Below are 20,185 nucleotides of genomic sequence, written 5' to 3' on the forward strand. Positions count from 1 at the left end.
TGTTAAGCTTTTCTTAAAAGGGGTCCTACACATAAAGCCTCCAAGAAAGCCCATCCCACCACCCTGGGACCTGAACTTCATTCTGGAAAAGCTAACCCAGCACCCATTCGAACCTGCTGGAACAGCTACTCTTCAGATGTGTACATGGAAAGCTATTCTGCTAGTTGCCATAACTTCAGCCAGAAGGGTGTCAGAACTACAGGTCTTAATTGCCCACCCCCCTTACACTATTTTCCACAAGGACAGTGTAAGACTTAGAACTAACTCTCCTTCATGCCTAAGGTGGTCGACGATTTGTCATTAAACCAGTCTATTCACCTGCTCACTTTCTGTCTCTACCCCACCAATAAAGGGGAAAGGATACTTCACTCCCTGGATGTACATAGTTGAGATTTTACGTGGATAAAACAAAATCCAGTAGGAAATCCAATTAACTCTTTGTTTCATACCACCCTAGGGCCATGGGCAAGGCAGTCTTCAAACAAACCATCGCCTGTTGGATCAGAAAAGCCATTTGCCTCTGGTACTCTCACCATGGCAAAAAACTCCTATTAGGAGTAAAATTTCACTTCACCATAGCAATGGCAGCCTCCAAAGCCTTTCTCAAAGGTCTGGACACTGCTTCCGTTATAGAAGCAGCCACATGGTCCACCATTCACACTTTCACCAAACACTACAAATTAGACAGTGTCTCCAGAGAATGAACAGGATTTGCCAGGGCTATCCTACAGGGATTTTTCGAATCATCCTCCTCTTCCACCACCCTTCCTTCCAACTAAGCTGTGGTACTTTCCCACAACAAGAATACTGCAGCATAGGAATAGAAGGACATAGAATAGTTGTGTAAAATCTTACCATAACCATAGATGTCCTTCTCTTCCATGTTGCAGTATTCCTTCCCACCCAGCAAAACCCCCTTCTTTTCTCTTACCCCAGTATTGCATATCCTTAGGCTCCTGGTACCCTATATCCTGCACTGGGGGGGCCTGTGAAAACCCCATAAGGACCCTATGGCCCTATGCCTGACATTACTGGCATCTACTCCTGCTGGGCCTTATACTCTTTCTGCTGGGCTTTCAAGTTCTGAGGTCTGTGTGTGCAGACATATTTAAGGACCCTGGTTTATGGCGCATTGTGTGACGTCCCATGCAGCTGCAACAGCCAAGCTGAAGCCTTTGTATAGGAGCTGATGTATGGGTCGCCTGAGCCAGAAAATCCCACAACAGTAATACTGCAACATGGAAAAGGAAGACTTATATGGTTATGGTAAGATTTTACACAACTATTCTTTCTCTCTTTCCTGAGTTTGGGTTTTCTCTCTCCATGCTTTTGGGAATCCTCCTTTTCATTTATAGTACTGCTCAGGGATGTGGGAAGAACAAACTCATTCTGAGGAGATTCAGAAAGGGCAGACTGTGATAGGTAGAGAAGGTGGAACTTTGGGGCTGAAGAATTTGAGATGCTGGCCACAGATCTGAATCAGATCCAGTAACCTACGGGTTGAGACAGATGGAAGAAAACATTTCTCTCTTTCCTGAGTTTGGGTTTTCTCTCTCCATGCTTTTGGGAATCCTCCTTTTCATTTATAGTACTGCTCAGGGATGTGGGAAGAGCAAACTCATTCTGAGGAGATTCAGAAAGGGCAGACTGTGATAGGTAGAGAAGGTGGAACTTTGGGGCTGAAGAATTTGAGATGCTGGCCACAGATCTGAATCAGATCCAGTAACCTACGGGTTGAGACAGATGGAAGAAAACACAGATCTAGTGTTATTGTAAGTACATAACTTTTGTATTTTTATTTTGACAGTATTTCTGTAAGAGAGCACCACTACATGAAAGAAAAGGTAGCACCAGATTGGCAGATTATGAATGTTATGAGTTTTCATATTTTTGGCAGTATGTCTGTAAGGGGCCTTGGCAAGATGAGTGGTAAGATGTTATTTTAAGGCTGCTTTCACTTAGGACAAATGGGATCCCAATACAGGATGTCTGTTTAGTTTACCTACAAAGATACAAGTGTGTGTGTGTGTGTGTGTGTGGGGGGGGGGGGGTTGGTTCCAAGGTTATAAAAGTAGTTATTTCTAATTTTTGTCAGTACCCCTGTAAAGGGATACAGCAGCAGGAATGGTAAGGTATCATTTTGAAGCTATATGTATAACAAACCTGCAGTGGTATAACTTTGTTCACTTGGTGAACTGTAGAAATTGATGTTAGCATATTTTTGTCAATGTGTCTGAATGGGAGCATGGCATGTTTCATTTTCAAGCTGATATCAGTGCATGTATACTTTTGATTGATACAGGACCTTTGTCAAGTATAGATGCAAAGGTATGGCAATTAGTGTATTTGTCATATTTTACAGTATCTTTGTAAGAGAACATGAGAACTTGATGAGTAAGAGTTTCGATGCTGTGATGAGTAAGAAATGCACTGACCCTAACGCATGATGTCAAACACATTTGCAGTGTTTTTATTTGTCAGATTATGAAATTATAATGTTTGTCAGTGTGAATGGAAAGGAACATAGTAGCATGATGGGTAACTCTTCATTATGAGGCTGACATTATTGGGGAAAAAATTGTTTGCTAATGCATGGCCACTGTTTCATATAGATGCTAAAGTATACCAGTTTGATTTTTAAGCATGATATTTTTTCATATTTCTGTTAAATGAGAATTGCACATTGTTGGATTAAGTCTAATTTTGAAGCGGACATCCAGAACTGCAGAAGAGTTTTCTGGGTTGCGCGGTTACTGAGATAGTCGTTTTTGTTTTAAGTACAAAAAAACAAATTAGCATAAAAAATCTGTGGCTATTTCTAATTATAAAATCAGACCTGTTGTATCTTTCGGCTTAGGGGTCGCCACAGCAGAACTCCAGTCCGCTAATGATTGGCAGTAGATTTTTACGTATCGAGTTGCCAGCCCTGACGTACAACCTTCAACGAAGGTAAGCCCATTCATGCATGTCTCCACACAGAAGATGCTTTAGCTGAGAATCGAACAGGACAATGTCTTACTGTGAGGAGACAACGCTGTCGCAGCACAACCACCGCAGCTATAAAATCAGACCTGCGAGTTACAATATCAGGACTAAAACTGTTGCGGAGTTATGTGTACCGAGCAATTTACTTCGTTACAACTGGATTTTGTGAAGATTAGCTCAACATACAGAATTACCAAGTTAGCAGCCAGTGTTCCTAAGAACTTCTTGAGGAATCAGCTACGATTTCTATTGTTTTGGATTTACTGTGTTCTTTTTGAGTTTTTAGGCAGTTTATGGGTATTGTTACTGAATGGCAACACAAATGAGAGATTTATTTGTAATTGTCCTTGGGTTGTATGTACAATTTTACCAGAAATAAGTAGATTTCACAAACATATGTCAGCATTGCTAGTGTAGGTAAAGTGTGTGTGTGTGTTAATAGTACAATATTACAGCTTTTCTTTACCTCTAAGATAGTCAGAAAGCCTGAGGATTATTTTTTTCTTTCTATCTTTTTAAGGGTAACGGCCACCATCGCAATCAGAATGAACATTTTCAAACAGATGGGTTTGGTAAGTTTATAAAACTTTAAAACATTTACTTTTCCCACAAAGCTTTCCACCTTTCCTCTCAAATGAATGATTCTGTTTGTTTTTTTTAAAATAAGGTTCAACTCCAGTGTAGTTAACCTCATCCCAGAGTTTTTTTTCCCTCTGTCAGTATCACATTGGTTTAGTTTGGTGCCAAGATTCATTTCAGTACTTTTTAGTTTTTTCGTTTCTTTTTTTTTTTATTTCCTGTCTCATCTCTTGAAGGTCCTACAGTCAGATTTCATATTGTTTTCAGAAGGGAATTTGTCTCAGCCTTTGTCAAAGGGGAAACTTCAACCTTTCTGTATTTTCCATTGTTAGCCTCTCTCCTCAGTTGCATGCTCTTGAGATTGTATGTTTTGGAGATGAGTTAAGTGTTGTAAAGTAAGCATAACATCTGCAATGAAGCCAGTCCATAAAGTTAGCTTGTGAGAATTCTTTCTGTAAAGAAAAAAGATTATACAGCATTGCAGAAACAGACTTGTTAGTGCTGTTGTTTTCACACAGCAACATGTTTGTTGTTTATTCCTGTAACTGTAGAAAAAAATTAGGACATTTTTGAATACAAGTTGCTTGAACTTCTTTTGTTGTTGTAGAAATATGTAGCGATGTCTGCTCTGCTGCAGACATTAATAGTTTCCACTGGGATAGATAGCAGCATCTGCTGCGAAAATCAATTGTCTGCATCTGTTTTAAAAACATTATTCTAAATCAGTGTTTTGCTGTGCCTGACCTCACAGCATCTGGATAATGTGCTGTAATAAGCATTTTAAGCCTTTATTCATTACTTCTAGTAAATAGCTGAATGTTTTTATTTTAAGTGTTCTGACTTACTACTGTATATGGTCTGAAAAAGAAAAAATCTTTGCACATAGAAATTAAGGTTACTACCTGTCCCTCTTTGCAAGGGACAGCCCCTCTTGGGGCAGTTGCATCCTGTGAAATAAACTAAAAAATAGTAAATGTCCTGAGATTTTTGGGCAACAAATATTTCTTTTACAGATGCATAAACTGTTATTTTGCATCTGAAACACCTAAATGTTGTTTGAGATAGCATAAGCAACTCAGATGCTATAAGTTTATTTTGGCAAAAGAAGTGAAGTTCTGTCCTTTGCCCTGGCTGTGGATATGTTTTGTCCTGCAAAATATCATTTCTACAAAAAATGTCCCACTTTGGGCATTTGAAAAGGTGGAAACCCTAAAAAAGTGGTATTTCACTTTCATCAGTTTTATGGATTTTCACTTTGTTGCAGCAAGAAAAAGTCCATTTAGTGCAAACGGATTTCACTGAGTGCTGCCTCAGCAAATCTACTATTTATATTTACCTTTTTTTTCAGATCTCTTCTGATATCAAGAATTCGGCAGCTTGTTCAGTGGTACCAGATTAAGTGAATTTGTTCATTCACTTACACTGTGAGCAATTTACAGCTAGGGTTACTACCTGTCCCACTTTACGAGGGACAGTCCCTCTTTGAGCAGTTGTGTCCTGAAAAAAAATTGAAAAAATGGCAAATGTCCTGAGATTTTAGAACAAAATTGTTTCCTATATTTCATGTCATAGTTGCATAAAACAGTTTTTCTGCATCTGAAACACCTAAATGTTCTAAGAAACAGAATAAGCAACTAAAATGCTACAAGAATAAGCTTTTATTTAAGCAAAAAAGTGAAGTTCTGTCCTTTGTCCTGGCCGTGGGTATGTTTCATGCTGCAAATTCTGACGTTTGTACCAAAAATGTCCCACTTTGGGCACTTGAAAAGGCAGCAACCCAATTTTACAGCTGGTTGTCCATTCTGTCTGACATTACACACAGCAAAATAAAGGAATCATCCCCCCCCCCCCACTGTTGTGCACTCTCAGAGTTAGTTTATTTAAAGTAGCAGGTTGCTGTGAGGCTTGGCCATTTACAAAAAACATTTGTTTTTAGATTTATTCATTTTCCATGATGGCTGTGGAGGTAGGGTCCAGATGTTCTTTGTGTTTCACTGTTGCAGTCATTACATTTGGGTAATCCTGCTGGCAGGTTGCCCTCAGTCTGAATTCCAAAGTCTTGGGTCCTGCGTCAGTTGCTGTCGCCCCTTCCCTGACGTCAGGTTGTCAGGGGTATAAAAGATACAGCCAATGCCATTTTCTTAAGTCTTTCTTGCCACGCAGTGCCCGAAGCAGAAGCAGTTCGCAAGTGCCGGTCGGCCAACTCCTGAGATTTTCGTGTTCGAGTTTCAGATCCAAAGTCTTCAATAAAGCTAAGTACCCTGTTGGGGAAACTTTTTTCTTGCTCCAGACCAATGTCAGAAAAAGTTAATAATTGTATTTCTTGTGGAAAGCAAATACCTCATAAGGACTTTCATTCTTACTGTATTCCTTGCCTAGGTCCTGATCATAACGTTTCAGGTTGTCGGTTTTATGCTAGATTTAACCAACGCACTGTTAAGCGTCAGTATGATTTTGCATTAAACTATTTTGGACGCAGGTTTAATTATCCAGAAATGTCGTCAGATGGCCATCCGACTACCGGAGTTCACAAAAAATGCAAAGAAAAGGAGAGAGAGAAGCGACCGAGGCCCAAAACCGACGACGAAGCTTCTACTAAGCCAGGCGCTGGTTCGCCGGTTTTCAGTGAGGCGCTTTCGCAGCCCCTGACACCCGCTACTTTAGAGTCGCAGGCCGCTACCGACTCCCATGTGGGGTCGGCTGTGCCGCTGGAAACTCAGGGTATTGGAGCCTCGGACCCTATTCCCTCAGATGGGTCCGGAGTCGCTGAGCAGGCACCGGCTTCTGAGGGTGTATTCAGACCTAAACATCTTTACATTAAACCGACTTCAGCTTCAAGGCAAAGACTAAAGCACCTTCTAAAGCAAAGAAACAGTCAAGAGCCATGTGGACAGGCCTCTGTGCCCAAAAAACAGATGCTCAAAATGGCCAGACACTTGATTACCTTGATCAGGAGTTCCCATCCCCCTCCTGATAAGAGGCCTAGGCAAGAGACAGACTATGAATCTTCAGATCAGGTTTCTAGTTCTTCTGATTCCTCTTCTAATCAGGAATGTTCTCTTCCCCCCATGAGGATTCTGATGCTGAAGAATCTATACCTTCAGCTTCTCCTGCTGAGGACTATTCTTTTGGGGAAACCTTGCATACCATGAGGGAGCATTTCCACTGGGAGAGCCAAGATTTTTCAGAATCTAAAAAGAGGCTCAGGGACTTCCTTTTACTACCTCAACACAGGCCTCTAGCCATTCCACCTGTGTTAGACATTGTAGAGGATTAGTCTGACTCCTTACCTCCAGCTCCTGTTAAGCCTGACGGGTATTACAGGGTTCCTGACTCTCATAAATTCCTTTTCAAAAACCCTGCTGCAGACCCAGAAACTATTTCACAGGGTTCCAAAGGAGTTAAGGCTTCCGCAGCAAAAAACCCTACCCTCTCTGAGAGATTCTAGGACACTGGATAGATGGGGAAAAAAGGTCTACACATCTGCTACCTTGGCTATAAGGGCCTTAAACTGTCAAGTTTCATATGCTCAAATATCAGCAACATGTCATGGCATTGCTTAAACAGAAAATGTTGTTAAACCCTGAATGTGCAGAAAACAAGGAAATGCAAGATTTATTGCATGCAGCTGAACAAGTTGGAAAGCATACTTTGCAATGTTGTTTTGATTCTTTGGAGGCCTCCTGCAGGGCCGCAGTTACAGGTTCTGTAATTAGGAGGCATGCTTGATTAAAGGAACAATCTGCCTGATCATATCAAAGTTAAATTATTAGATGCCCTAGAGGTAGGTCCCAGGTGCAAGGTTCATACAGGTCAAAGCAATGGGGTGCTTCTACCTCCAAAGTTGGAGAAGACAAATCACAACCCTACAAGAAACAGTCCCAATGACTTCCCCCTGCCTGCACCAAGCACTTATCTCCTGGCTGCACCCTTAGGGGAAAAAATAGCACTTTTTTCTCAAAATTGGCACATTATAACCCAGGACAAGTGGGTTCTAAACAGTGTCGCAAGGCTACAAGTTCCACTTCCATACCCTGCCAAAGGCAAACGGTTGGCCAGATCTGCCAAAAAATCAATGGGCAGAGGCACAAAAACAAGTCTCATCCCTCATGGACGTGGGGGCCATTCAACAAGTACTAGAGCAAGAGCAGGGACAAGGATTTTACTCGACTGTTCTTGATACCCAGAAAGGACAAGGCCTGGAGACCAATACTGGACCTATTTATTCTAAACACTTTCCTGGATATACCAAAATTCAAAATGTTGACTTTGCAGCAGCTTTTGCCCATGCTGGGCAAGAAGGCTTGGTTTGTGACTTTAGACCTAAAAGAGGCATACCTGCATGTCCCAATCAGACAATCATGCAGAAGATACCTCAGATTCAAGGCTGGCTCAGTGCATTACCAATTCTCTGCACTGCCCTTTGGCTTATCTACTGCGCCCAGTGTCTTTACAAAGTGCCTGGCACCAGTAATTGCATTCTGCAGGCAAAGAGGAATACAAATATATTCTTACTTGGACGACTGCCTAATTCAAGCAGAGAACAAGGACATTCTTCTACAGCATCTGGCGTTTGTGAAAAGACTTTTAACAGGCCTAGGGTACACAGTCAACGAAAAGAAATCAAAACTAGTACCCTCTCAAGAGATAATATTCCTGGGTACAAGCTTAAATACAACAGACTACGTATTTCAAAATATTGGCAACAAAGGCCCAGTTATCTGCAAAAACAATTGTGCAGGCTTTCGGCTTCATGGCATCCTGCATCCTACTAATTCCATATGCAAGACTGCATATGAGGAAACTTCAGTGATACCTAAAAAGTGTTAGGACTCAACATTGCCACAGCCTGGAAACAGTGATTACTCTCATTCCCTGCCTGCAACAGGAGTTTCGATGGTGGGCGAAGGCTTGTCACCAGAACAAGGGACAGCCATTCACATTACAACCAGCCCGACAGAACCTAACAACGGATGCATCAGATTATGCCTGGGGGGCCCACATGGCAGGAAGATGCATTCAGGGCACATGGTCCACAAGCCAAATGCATCTACATATCAATCAAAAAGAGATGCTAGCTGTTCAAAATGCCCCGACAGCCTTCAAGGACCTATTTCATCCGGGCCAACTTCTGATAAAGACAAACAACACCACGGTCATGTGGTATATAAACAAGCAGGGGGGCACACATTCCTACCCCCCTTGCAGACTAGCCATGGCTTTGTGGGACACAGCATTGACGTACCAAGTACATCTGCAGGCACAATTCCTGCCAGGAAAGGAAAACACTCTGGCAGATGAACTAAGCAGAAACCTCATGGATCCCCACAAGTGGCAGCTGGACCCACAAGTCTTCAGCATGATAACAAGGAAATGGGGATGCCCGGACATAGATCTATTTGCCTCCCCTCACAATTGCCAACTAAAAAGATTATGCACAAGGACTTATCACAGACAAGCATGGAAAGTGGATGCCTTATCTTTCAGCTTGAAAAACCTATCAGTATATGCCTTTACTCCACTGCCTCTCCTCCCCAAGGTACTCCTAAAGGTAAGATAGGTGAAGCCAAAGATGATACTGATTGCCCCAGACTGGCCCCGCCAGTACTGGTATCCTATCCTAAGGAACTTGTCTCAATGCCCAGCTTGGACCTTACCTCAAAATACCTCATCTACTGTCCCAACAAAACAATCGGATCCTGCACATCCAACTCAAAAATGTAAACCTGGCAGCATGGCGGATAATGTAGTCATACAAAACACACCTCTCAGTAAAGCTGTGATGGATGTCATTATGGAAGCCAGAAGGCCTAGTACTAGAAAATCTTATGCTGGAAAATGGAAGAGATTCTGTGCTTGGAACCAGGCACATGGAACGGATACAACTGTACCAAATATTCCTCAGATTTTGCAATACTTAACTGAGATGCTGGACCAAGGCCCATCTTTTTCATCAATTAAAATTCATGCCTCTGCCATTTCGGCTCATTACAATACAGAGCCACCAATTTTTTCTCATCCTTTATTAAGGCAGTACCTCAGAGGAGCCAAAAATATAAGGCTTCCAAGGAGATCACCAATACCTGCGTGGGACTTCAACTATGTCTTGGAAAAACTCACCCTGCCTCCTTTTGAGCCAGCTGCTACTGCTGATATAAAGTTTTTATCTTGGAAAACAGCTTTGCTCCTGGCAATAACTTCTGCAAGACGAGTTTCAGAGCTACAGGCACTCATGGCTGTGGAACATTTTATCTTTTTCATCCAGACAGTGTCTTTGAGGACAAACCCAACATTTATGCCTAAAGTGGTGTCCAGTGTGGCTCTTAACCAAACCATTCATTTGCCAACTTTTTATCCAAATCCACAGAACAAGGGGGAGAGAAGTCTGCATTCTTTGGACGTACATAGACATCTTAGATTCTATTTGGACAGAACCAAAGTTTTCAGGAAGACAGAGCAATTACTAGTGGCACATGCTGCAGGATCACAAGGAAAGGCTATCTCAAAGCAGACTATTTCAAAGTGGATAGGCTACTGCATTAGTTTCTGCTATTTACAGCATGTCAAGCCAGTACTTAAGGGCATTAGGCCACATTCAACCAGAGCTGCAGCCACTTCAGCAGCCTTCCTCAGGGGAGTACCAACCAAAGATATTTTAGAGGCTGCTACTTGGAGTTCAGTGCAAACCTTTACAAAGCATTATCATCTGCCACTCTACTCTAAATCCAGGGCAGGCTTTGCCACTGCAGTTGTGCAGGGCCTCATAGCCGCTCCTAATGCTGTTTAGCTCCAGCCTCCCAACCATTGCTTTGGGACTCTACCCAAATGTAATGACTGCAACAGTGAAACACGAAGAACATAGTACAGTTGTGTACACTTACCGTAAATGTAGATGTTCGAGTGTATTTACTGTTTCAGTCCAGGTTACCCACCCGTCATCCCCCGTCTTTCTGCTGGAACTTAACTTTCCTTCTCTGATTTATACAACCTATGTGGTGTATTTGCTTGTAGATGAAGGTAAAGTTTATATTGGTGCATGTATTTATATATATATATATATATATATATATATATATATATATATCTATATAAAATATAAATTTTGGCTACCCTTTAGGGGGCACCTGACATCTCGGGCAAGAAAAACTGAAGAAAATGGCGTCGGCTGCATCTTTTATACCCCTGACGACCTGATGTCAGGGAAGGGGCGACAGCAACCGACGCATGACCCAAGACTTTGGAATTCAGGCTGACTGAGGGCAACCTGCCAGCAGGATTACCCAAATGTAATGACTGCAACAGTGAAAACACTCAAACGTCTACATTTATGGTAAGTGTACACAACTGTACTTTTCCTAAAGGTGATTTTGCCGTACTGAGTATTCCATCTAGTATAAATTGACTAGTCAGTATAAACCCTATACATATGTGTATGTGTGCATATATGATTACTAGCGTTTGCTAACAGAGTGGAAAAACAGAAAAGTAATGCACTTGTATGATGACACCAAACAATGTAAACAATTGTAGGCTTGAGATAACCACAACAAAACAGAAACATTTCTTACAGCTGCCGGGCAGTCACAGTGTAATGGTACCTAAACACAAAAACAGTGGCAAACACAATGCAAACTTATTTGAATGGCATGCAATTGGCACCAAACCAGAATAATGTAAGGTTGAGTTGCATTCACATCTGTAAAACTACAAGATAAATGCGGAATCTTCAAAATCCCAACAGTGGAAGACAGTGTACTAAATCTGCTCTACCTTTAAATGAGGTGGAATAAATGGTACATCAGACTGAACAGCTAATTGCAGATTTTCCAAGCAAGCCTGTTCCTTACCAATGAGAACATAATGGTAACAAATTCAAGTGAATGTCTACCAAATAATCCCCTCAAATGCCTGTGTCAGTCCTTTGCCACAGTCTGCGTTTCTAGGCAGTAAGCAACACTGTTCACTAATTCAACAAAAAGAATGTAGAAACAGAGGTGAAAATAGAAGAGTAGCAGGCAGCGTCATAGAGCATGTTCTTCACCAGTATGTAGTAATACTCCAAGTACTGCAAAAACTCTGTGCTGTTAAGCATTTCACATTTTAAAGTTTTGAATAAAAGCACTACTTCCCCCAGGATGCAAAAACTCCATAATCACTTTTCTTACAGTTAAGTAAACTTGGCATACAACTTTATAAGACAATCCTGAACTTTCTGCCAAGTATTTTAGCAGAAATGAAAAACAATCATCCACACAAATGGAAAATTATATTTAACACTCTGTAAAGCTCAGGATCAAAAAATAAATAAATAAATAAAACTGCCCTGGGTGCAAAGTGTTATGTGGTACGATCAACTTCAGTTTACTTTATTGCTGGAAGTCATATGCCAGTTTTGACTGAAGTAAAAGACTGTAGGGTTAGTGCTTTTCGGTCACTGTGCAAAGAATGATTATTGTTTTTTCCTGGGGGGTGGGGAGAGTTAAAGCTACATGGTGAGGAAGTGCACCAGATCAGAAAAATTAAAAAAAAACTTATGTGCAGCCTTGAGAACTGTACAGTATACACAGGCAGGGGCACTGTGTTGTTAGATCTTGTGCTTCACGGAGAGTTTTCCTTCCTTCTCAGCAAGTATTTTCAGGTCAGATGTTCTGCTGCCTGATCTTTGCCTTGCACCAGCAGGTTTCCCTAAACTGATACTGCTTGTCAAGCAGTACTAAAATCTCAGACCTTCTGCAGCCTCGTTGATAGCATTGCACGGGGAATTGCAGTTCCAAGTTTTTTGGCTGTTACCAAAATATAATTGGCTGGCTTTTTGGCTTGTCCTTTGTGTTGGCTGTGCAGAGGGATCAAAGTTGAAGAAGACTGCTGCATGTCAGCAGAAAACAGTCTCTGGGGATGAACTTGAGACAAAAGCAGACTTCTCATTTGCATCTTTGGTGGGTCCTTTAGCAGTTTCTTTGAAATCAATGTCAGGTGTTCTGTCTGAGAAAGGGAACATTGCTGGCTACAGGACCCTCTATTTATTCAGCCTGGAACAACGAATTCTGAGTTCCAGGAGTGGAGGTGTTAAGCAAGTTATGGCTTGAATTACAAGAATCCAGTTGGCTGCCACCACTTGCATTGCTTCACTGAATGAACTGCCGCTGAACCCAGACTTAACAGTGGGGGCACCAAGTGATTTTAAATTACTTCAAGCTGAAAAATAAATGATTATATTACTTAACTGGATTTACTTTTCCTACTCCAGTGTTATGCAGGGGGAGGGGGTGATATCAGTATAATGTCCTGACTGATATCACTGTTGCAGTATTCCTGACATACGAGTTGTCAACCCTGACATCTGGCCGGGTTACCAAAGCTTTACCTTTTATAGGTTGTACTTCCAATGTATGACATCAGCTCATATGCATTGAAGTATATAGACAGGCATATGGATATGGAGCGTCAGACTATTTCACCTCCAACCCGAACGCAGGTTTTGCATCTTTCGGACTGTTCGCTGTTTAGTTGTTAGTTCATTGCTTCCATTTTTTATCCAGATAAGTTCCCCATTGGGGAACCTTCCTTTTTTTTTTTTTTTCCCCTTTAATCTTATGATATTTTGTAGAAAGTTGTAGATATCGGCTAGTGCGTGGTAAGTATGAGTGTGGTAGGCAAATTGGATTTGCACGCTAAATGTCTTTTTTGCTTAGGCCCTGAGCATTATCACATGTCTTGCACCGTCAGTCATTCGTTCCCAATACCCTTAGATCAAGGCTTTCGTCTCTCAATGCTTTTCTCATGACCCAGCATCTTATACGCTTGACCCACTCCAAGATGTCTGACTCTGCATCCTTGAACATCCATCTGCCACAGTAAAAAAAAACTAGAGGCCTCGAACAGATCTTCAGTCTGATGATGTTCTTTGTGTTTCACTGTTGCAGTCATTACATTTGGGTAATCTGCTGGCAGGTTGCCCTCAGTCGGCCTGATTAACAAAGTCTTGGGTCCTGCGTCGGTTGCTGTCCCTTCTTCCATGACGTCAGGTCGTCAGGGGTATAAAACATGCAGCCGACGCCATTACATCAGTCTTTCTTGCCGCGCAGTGCTCGAAGCAGCGAGCAATTAGTAAGTGCCGGTCGGCAGACTCCTGAAATTTTCGTTTTCGAGTTTCAGATCCGAAGTCTTAAACTAAAAAGCTAAGTACCCCATTGGGGAAACTTTTTCTTGCTCCTTACCGATGTCAGTAAAAGTTAATAATTGCATTACTTCTGGGGAGCAAATACGTCATAAGGATTTTCATTTGTACTGTATTCCTTGCCTAGGCCCTGACCATAACGTACCTTGCTGTCAGTTTTGTGCTTTATTTAATCAACGCATTATGAGACGTCGGTACATTTTTGCTTCTAAATAGTTTGGCTCACTCTTTAATTATCAAGAAATGTCATCAGTTAGCAATCCGACTACCGGAATACCTAAAAAATTCAAAGAAAAAGACAGAGACAGGCCTTTGAAGTCCAAAACTGCCGACAAAGCTTCTCCCAAGCCATTCGCCAGTTCGCCAGTACTCAGTGAGCCGCTTTCGCAGCCCCTGATACCCGCTACTTCTGATTCGCAGGCCTCTACTGAGACCCATTCGGAGTCAGGTATGCAGCGAGATGCTTCAATTATGGAACCCGTGGATGTCTCTACCTTGAATGGGTCTGTAGCCACTGTGCAGGCACCAGCTTCTGAGGGTGTTTTCTGGCCTACAGATTTGTATATTAGACTGATGCCATCTTCAAAACTAAGGCCAAAATCTCGACCTATGCCTAAAAAAACAACGCCTGGGCCACATGTGCAGGCTCCTGTGCCTAAAAAACAAATGATCAAAATGGCTGAAGATTTAATTACTCTGATCAGGGGTAGCCAACCCCCCCCCCCCTTTCTAAGAGGCCTAGGCAAGACATTGATTATGATTCTTCTGAACATGATTCTATTTCTTCTGACTCTTCTAATGAGCAGGAATTGTCTATACCTACTTATGAGGACTCTGATGCAGAAGATTCCATTCCTTCTGCTTCTCCCCCTGAGGATTTTTCTTTAGGGGAAACTTTGCATACCTTAAGGGAACATATCCACTGGGAAAGTCAGGATTTCTCTGAATCTAAAAAGAGACTTAGAGATTTTCTTCTTCTTCCTCAGCATAGGCCTTTGGCTATACCTCCTGTTCTGGACGTTGATGATGTTTTTTCAGAATCAAGTATGGCTCCTGATTCACTGCCTCCGGCTCCTTGTAAGCCAGACAGATACTACAGGGTCCCTGGCTCCCACAATTTCCTTTTCAAAAATCCTGTTGCAGATGCTGAAACTATTTCTCAGGGTCCCAAGGGCAATAAGGCTTCTACAGCTAAAATTCCTACTCCTTCTGATAGAGATTCCAGGGCGCTGGATAGATGGGGTAAAGAAGGTTTACACTTCTGCAACCTTTGCAATCAGGGCTTTAAACTGTCAATTTCATATGCTAAAATATCAACAACATATCATGGGACTGCTTAAACATAAAATTATGTTAATTTCTGACTGTGTGGAAAACAAAGATTTACAGGATTTATTGCATTCAGCTGAACAAGTTGAAAAACATACTTTGCAATGTGGTTTTGATTCTTTGGAGGCCTCTTGCAGGGCTGCTGTAACTGGGTCTGTGCTAAGAAGGCATGCTTGGCTCAAAGAGCAAAATCTACCTTATCATGTTAAAGCAAAATTGTTGGATGCTCCTTTACAACAGGACCGTCTCTTTGGTAATAAGGCTGAAGTTTTGAAAAAGATGGAAGATAAAGCTAAATCTATGCAAACTGTGAAAGATTTCTTACAAGTGCAACCTCCCAGATTTAGTAGGCGGCACTGGCCTACTAAGAACTGGTCCTTTCCAGTTCCTTCGAGAGGCACTCAAGTCAAACCCAGACATTCCAAAGGCTCCAGGTTTCAGTCACAAGGGACTTTCAGAACAAAACAATGGGGTGCCTCCTCTTCCAAATCTGGAAACAGCAAGACACCTACCTATAGTAAGCAGTCTCAATGACTTCCCTAGCACTTGCCTTTTAGCCACTCCTTTGGGGGGAAAAACTGGTTTTTCATGCAAGAAACTAGTAACTTATAACCAGGGACAAATGGGTTTTAAATATAGTATCCCAGGGATACAGATTTTATTTCCACACGTTGCCAATTCCAAACGGATGGCCAGACCTGCCCTCAAATCAGTGGGCAGAGACCCCAGAAACAAGTACTTTCCCTCATGAGCATGGGGGCTATTCAGCCAGTGCCAGAAGAGGAAAAGGGACAAGGTTTCTATTCAAGAATTTTCCTGGTACCCAGAAAAGGCAAATCATGGCGTCCAATCCTGGACTTATCTACTCTAAACACCTTTCTGGACATTCCAAAATTAAAGATGCTGACTCTTCACCAGTTACTTCCTATGCTAGGCAAAGATGCCTGGTTGGCAACTCTAGATTTAAAAGAGGCTTACCTGCATATCCCAATCAGGGAATCTTGCAGAAGATACCTCAGCTTCAAAGCAGGCTGCTTGCATTACCAGTTCTCTGCACTGCCCTTTGGCTTATCTACTTGCGCCCAGGGTCTTTACAAAGTGCCTGGCTCCAGTAATTGCATTTTGCAGGCAAAGAAATATTCAAATATATCCATACTTGGACGATTGTCTAATTCAGGCAGAAAACAAGGACACTCTTCTAAACCATCTGGCGTTTGTAAAAAGGGTTCTAACTTGTCTAGGGTACACTATAAACGAAAAGAAATCACAGCTGGTACCCTCTCAAAAAATTACATTCCTGGGTGCAAGCTTGAATACAACTGCCCAGATGGCTTTCCTTACGCCAGAGAAGCAAATTCATTTGCTGACTTACTTCAAACAGGTGGCCACAAAAACCCTGCTTTCTGCAAGGTAAATACTGCAAGCATTGGGGTTCAAGGCCTCCTGCATTCTTCTAATTCCATATGCAAGACTGCATATGAGGAAACTTCAGTGGTACTTAAAAAGTCTGTGGAGTCAGCATTGTCACAGCCTGGAAACAATGATTCCTTTCATACCTTGCCTGCAACTAGAATTCCTATGGTGGGCAGAGGCCTGCCACCAAAACTAGGGACTGCCATTCACACCACCCCCTGCTGCCCAAACCCTAACTACAGATGCATCAGACTATGCTTGGGGGCCACATCTGACAGGGAAGTGCATTCAGGGCAAATGCAGCCCAAATTAAATGCACCTTCATATCAATCAAAAAGAAATGCTAGCTGTACAGAATGCACTGACAGCCTTCAAGGACTACCTTCATCCAGGACAATTAATGATAAGGACAGACAACACCACGGTTATGTGGTACATAAACATGCAGGGGGGTACACATTCCTACCCCCTTTGCAGACTAGTCATGGCATTGTGGAACACGGCCTTGACCTATCAAGTACAACTACATGCTCAATTCCTGCCAGGAATGCTGAATACTCTGGCAGACGAACTAAGCAGAAATCTCATGGACCTACATGAATGGAAACTGGAACCACAGATTTTCAACATGTTGACATGCAAATGGGGGAGCCCAGACATGGATCTTTTTGCCTCACCCCAGAACTATCAGTTGGACAAATTTTGCACAAGAACTCATCACAAAAAAGCCTGGAAAGTGGACGCTCTTTCCTTCAGCTGGAAAAAACTATAATAGTCTATGCTTTTCCTCCTCTGCCTCTGCTCTCCAAAGTTCTAATAAAAGTCAAACAGGACAAACCAAAAATGATTTTGATTGCTCCAGACTGGCCTCGCAAACACTGGTGTACCCACTCCTGCGCAATGTGTCACACCTTCCACTGTGGCACCTGCCTCAGACACCTTATTTACTGTCTCAGCAGAACAACCAAATTCTGCACACTCCGCTCCAAACTTTGAATCTTGCACCGTGGCTAATCACCTAGATTCACCCTTAGCATCCCTCAGCAAACCTGTGATGGATGTCATTTTGGAGGTGAGAAGGCCTAGTACTAGAAAATTTTATGCTGACAAATGGAAAAGATTCTGTGCCTGCAATCATTCTCAAGGGATAAGCACAGCAGTGTCCAACATTCCTCAGATTTTACAATACTTAACTGAGATGCTTCACAAGGGCCTGTCCTTTTCTTCCATAAAAATCCATGCCTCAGCCATTTCAGCTCATTACAACACACAACTTCCCCTCTACTCTCATCCTCTGCTAAAGCAGTATCTCAGAGGTGCCAAAAACTTAAGACCACCCAGGAGAGCTCCAACCGGTGCCTGGGACCTCAATTTTGTATTGGAAAAGCTCAGTCTCCCTCCTTTCCAGCCAGCTGCTACTGCAGACTTAAAATTTCTCTTCTGGAAAACAGCTTTCCTTTTAGCAGTCACTTCAGCTAGAAGGATTTCCGAATTACAGGCTCTTATGGCAGTGGAGCCTTTCATCATTTTTAATGCGGACAGGGTATCTCTCAGGACCAATCCATCTTTCATGCCTAAGGTGCTATCCAGTGTGGCTCTTAATCAGGCCATACATTTGCCTACTTTCTTTCCCAATCCACAGAACAAGGGGGAGCAGATTCTGCAGTCATTGGATGTACACAGGCAACTGAGATTTTACTTAAATAGGACAAAATCTCAAAGAAAATCTGAACAACTGCGGATAGCATTTGCTGCAGGGGCAGAGGGGAAAGGCCATTTCAAAGCAAACCATTTCCAAATGGATAAGCCATTGTATTTGTTTCTGCTGTACGCACCATGGAAAAACTATCCCCCAGGGGATCAGATCCCATTCCACCAGGGCTGCATCTACTTCTACAGCCTTTCTCAGAGGTGTTCCTACCAGGACATTCTAGAAGTTGCTACCTGGAGCTCAGTTCATACGTTCACCAAACATTACCATTTGCCACTTTTCTCTAAATCCAGAGCTGGCTTTGCCACTGCTGTCCTGCAGGGCCTTATAGCTGGTCCTAATTCTGTATAATTCCCTCCACCCAACCATAGCTTTGGGAATCTACCCAAATTTAATGACTGCAACAGTGAAACACAAAGAACATAGTACAGTTGTGTACACTTAGCATAAATGTAGATGTTCCAGTGTATTCACTGTTTCATTCCTGGTTACCCTCCCTCCAGCCCCCTATTTTTCTTTGGCTATACCTCTACTTTCTTTCACTATGCCTTAAAGCCCTTTTGGTGTATTTGCTTTTGGGATTGGAGGTATATTTTTTGGGTATTTAATTTTATTTGCTCCCGATTTGGGGGGCACCTGACATCTGTGGCAAGAAAAACTGATGTAATGGCATCGGCTGTATGTTTTATACCCCTGACGACCTGCCGTCATGGAAGAAGGGACAGCAACCAACACAGGACCCAGCACTTTGTTAATCAGGTCAACTGAGGGCAACCTGCCAGCAGATTACTCAAATGTAATTACTGCAACAGTGAATACACTCAAACATCTACATTTATGGTAAGTGTAAATAACTGTACTTTTCTGACTCTGACATACTCACAGAGGTTGCAGGACCAGTGGTACATCAGGCAACTTCTCAGTTGCCCACTACTGAGACATCTTTGGAGGCTGGTATGGCTCCTGTTCCCTTGCAGACTGTAGATAGGTCTGAGGAGCACTTATCATTTCCATAGGACTGCGTGGCATCCTTAAAATTCTTGTTAGGGAAGACATCCCACGCTTTCTGGCAGAAGTCATGCAGGATTCTGAACCTTTGCACCTTATCCTAGTGGATGTCACCCCTGAAAAGAAAAAAACAGAAGACTAGGCAATGTGCCCTGTTCCACAGCAGCTAGGGGAAAGATATGTTTAAACTTCTCACAGGGGTTGCTGAAAGCCGTCACGTGTTTGAAACCTTCTCCTTTGGGTCTCTGCAGCCACAGACTACCCTTCAAAAACCTCCTATGGTTTCCCTTTCTGATGAGGAACAGGACAGATCTCTGATGTTCGGAAGAAAGATTGCACCCTCTTGGAGATGGGTACCCCTGCCCCTTTTCCATTCCCTCCTGTCCTTGAGGCTTTCCAGGATGCCTTTCAATCCACCTCTTCTATGCCCAACTCTCAAGCTCCAGGTCCTAAGTGACCAGATAGGTTTTACTAAGTGCCAGATGACCTAAAATATTTATACAAGAACCCAGTGGTAGACACATTTGAGGTATCTCTCTTCAGATAAGCCCTCTATGCTTCAGCTCAGTGCAAATGCCCGACCTTCTGACGAAGACAGGTTTACACCTCTACTACCCTTGCCTTCAGGATAATTAATTACCAGACTTAAATGACCAACTAATAGATCTCTGTCCTGTATTCCCTAAGTAAAGGTGTACTGGACCCTCCTGTTGCAGAGTCAAAGCATCAGATTCTGAGCTTACTATCGCAGGCGATTCAGTTTGCCAAACACAGTGTCAAGCGCAGTTATGATGCTGTGGATGCTCCTCCTAAGGCAACTGCTACTGGATCTGTTAATTGCAGATATGCATGGCTTCACAATCAGTCTGTATCTGAGGATTTTAAATGTAATATTCTAGATAACTCCTTGGATAAGGACTCACTGCTTGTTCCTCAGCTGGCCAGCCTGTTCAGGACTCTCCAGGATGAAGGTAAGACCAAAA

General features: G+C 42.5%; 1 protein-coding gene across 1 annotated transcript in view; it reads left to right on the forward strand.

The window, feature by feature from the left end:
• The window catches only part of HELZ (helicase with zinc finger), a 3,197,037-nt gene that overhangs the window by 2,374,643 nt on the left and 802,209 nt on the right, over window positions 1-20,185 (forward strand). The window contains exon 23 of the mRNA XM_044085095.1: window positions 3,506-3,557. Coding sequence (XP_043941030.1) covers window positions 3,506-3,557 — 52 coding nt within the window. The remainder of the gene's footprint in view (window positions 1-3,505; window positions 3,558-20,185) is intronic.

The sequence above is a fragment of the Protopterus annectens genome, chromosome 10.part0, assembly GCF_019279795.1.
Source record: "Protopterus annectens isolate FY-2018-M chromosome 10.part0, PAN1.0, whole genome shotgun sequence".
In the NCBI taxonomy this organism is placed as follows: Eukaryota; Metazoa; Chordata; order Ceratodontiformes; family Protopteridae; genus Protopterus; species Protopterus annectens.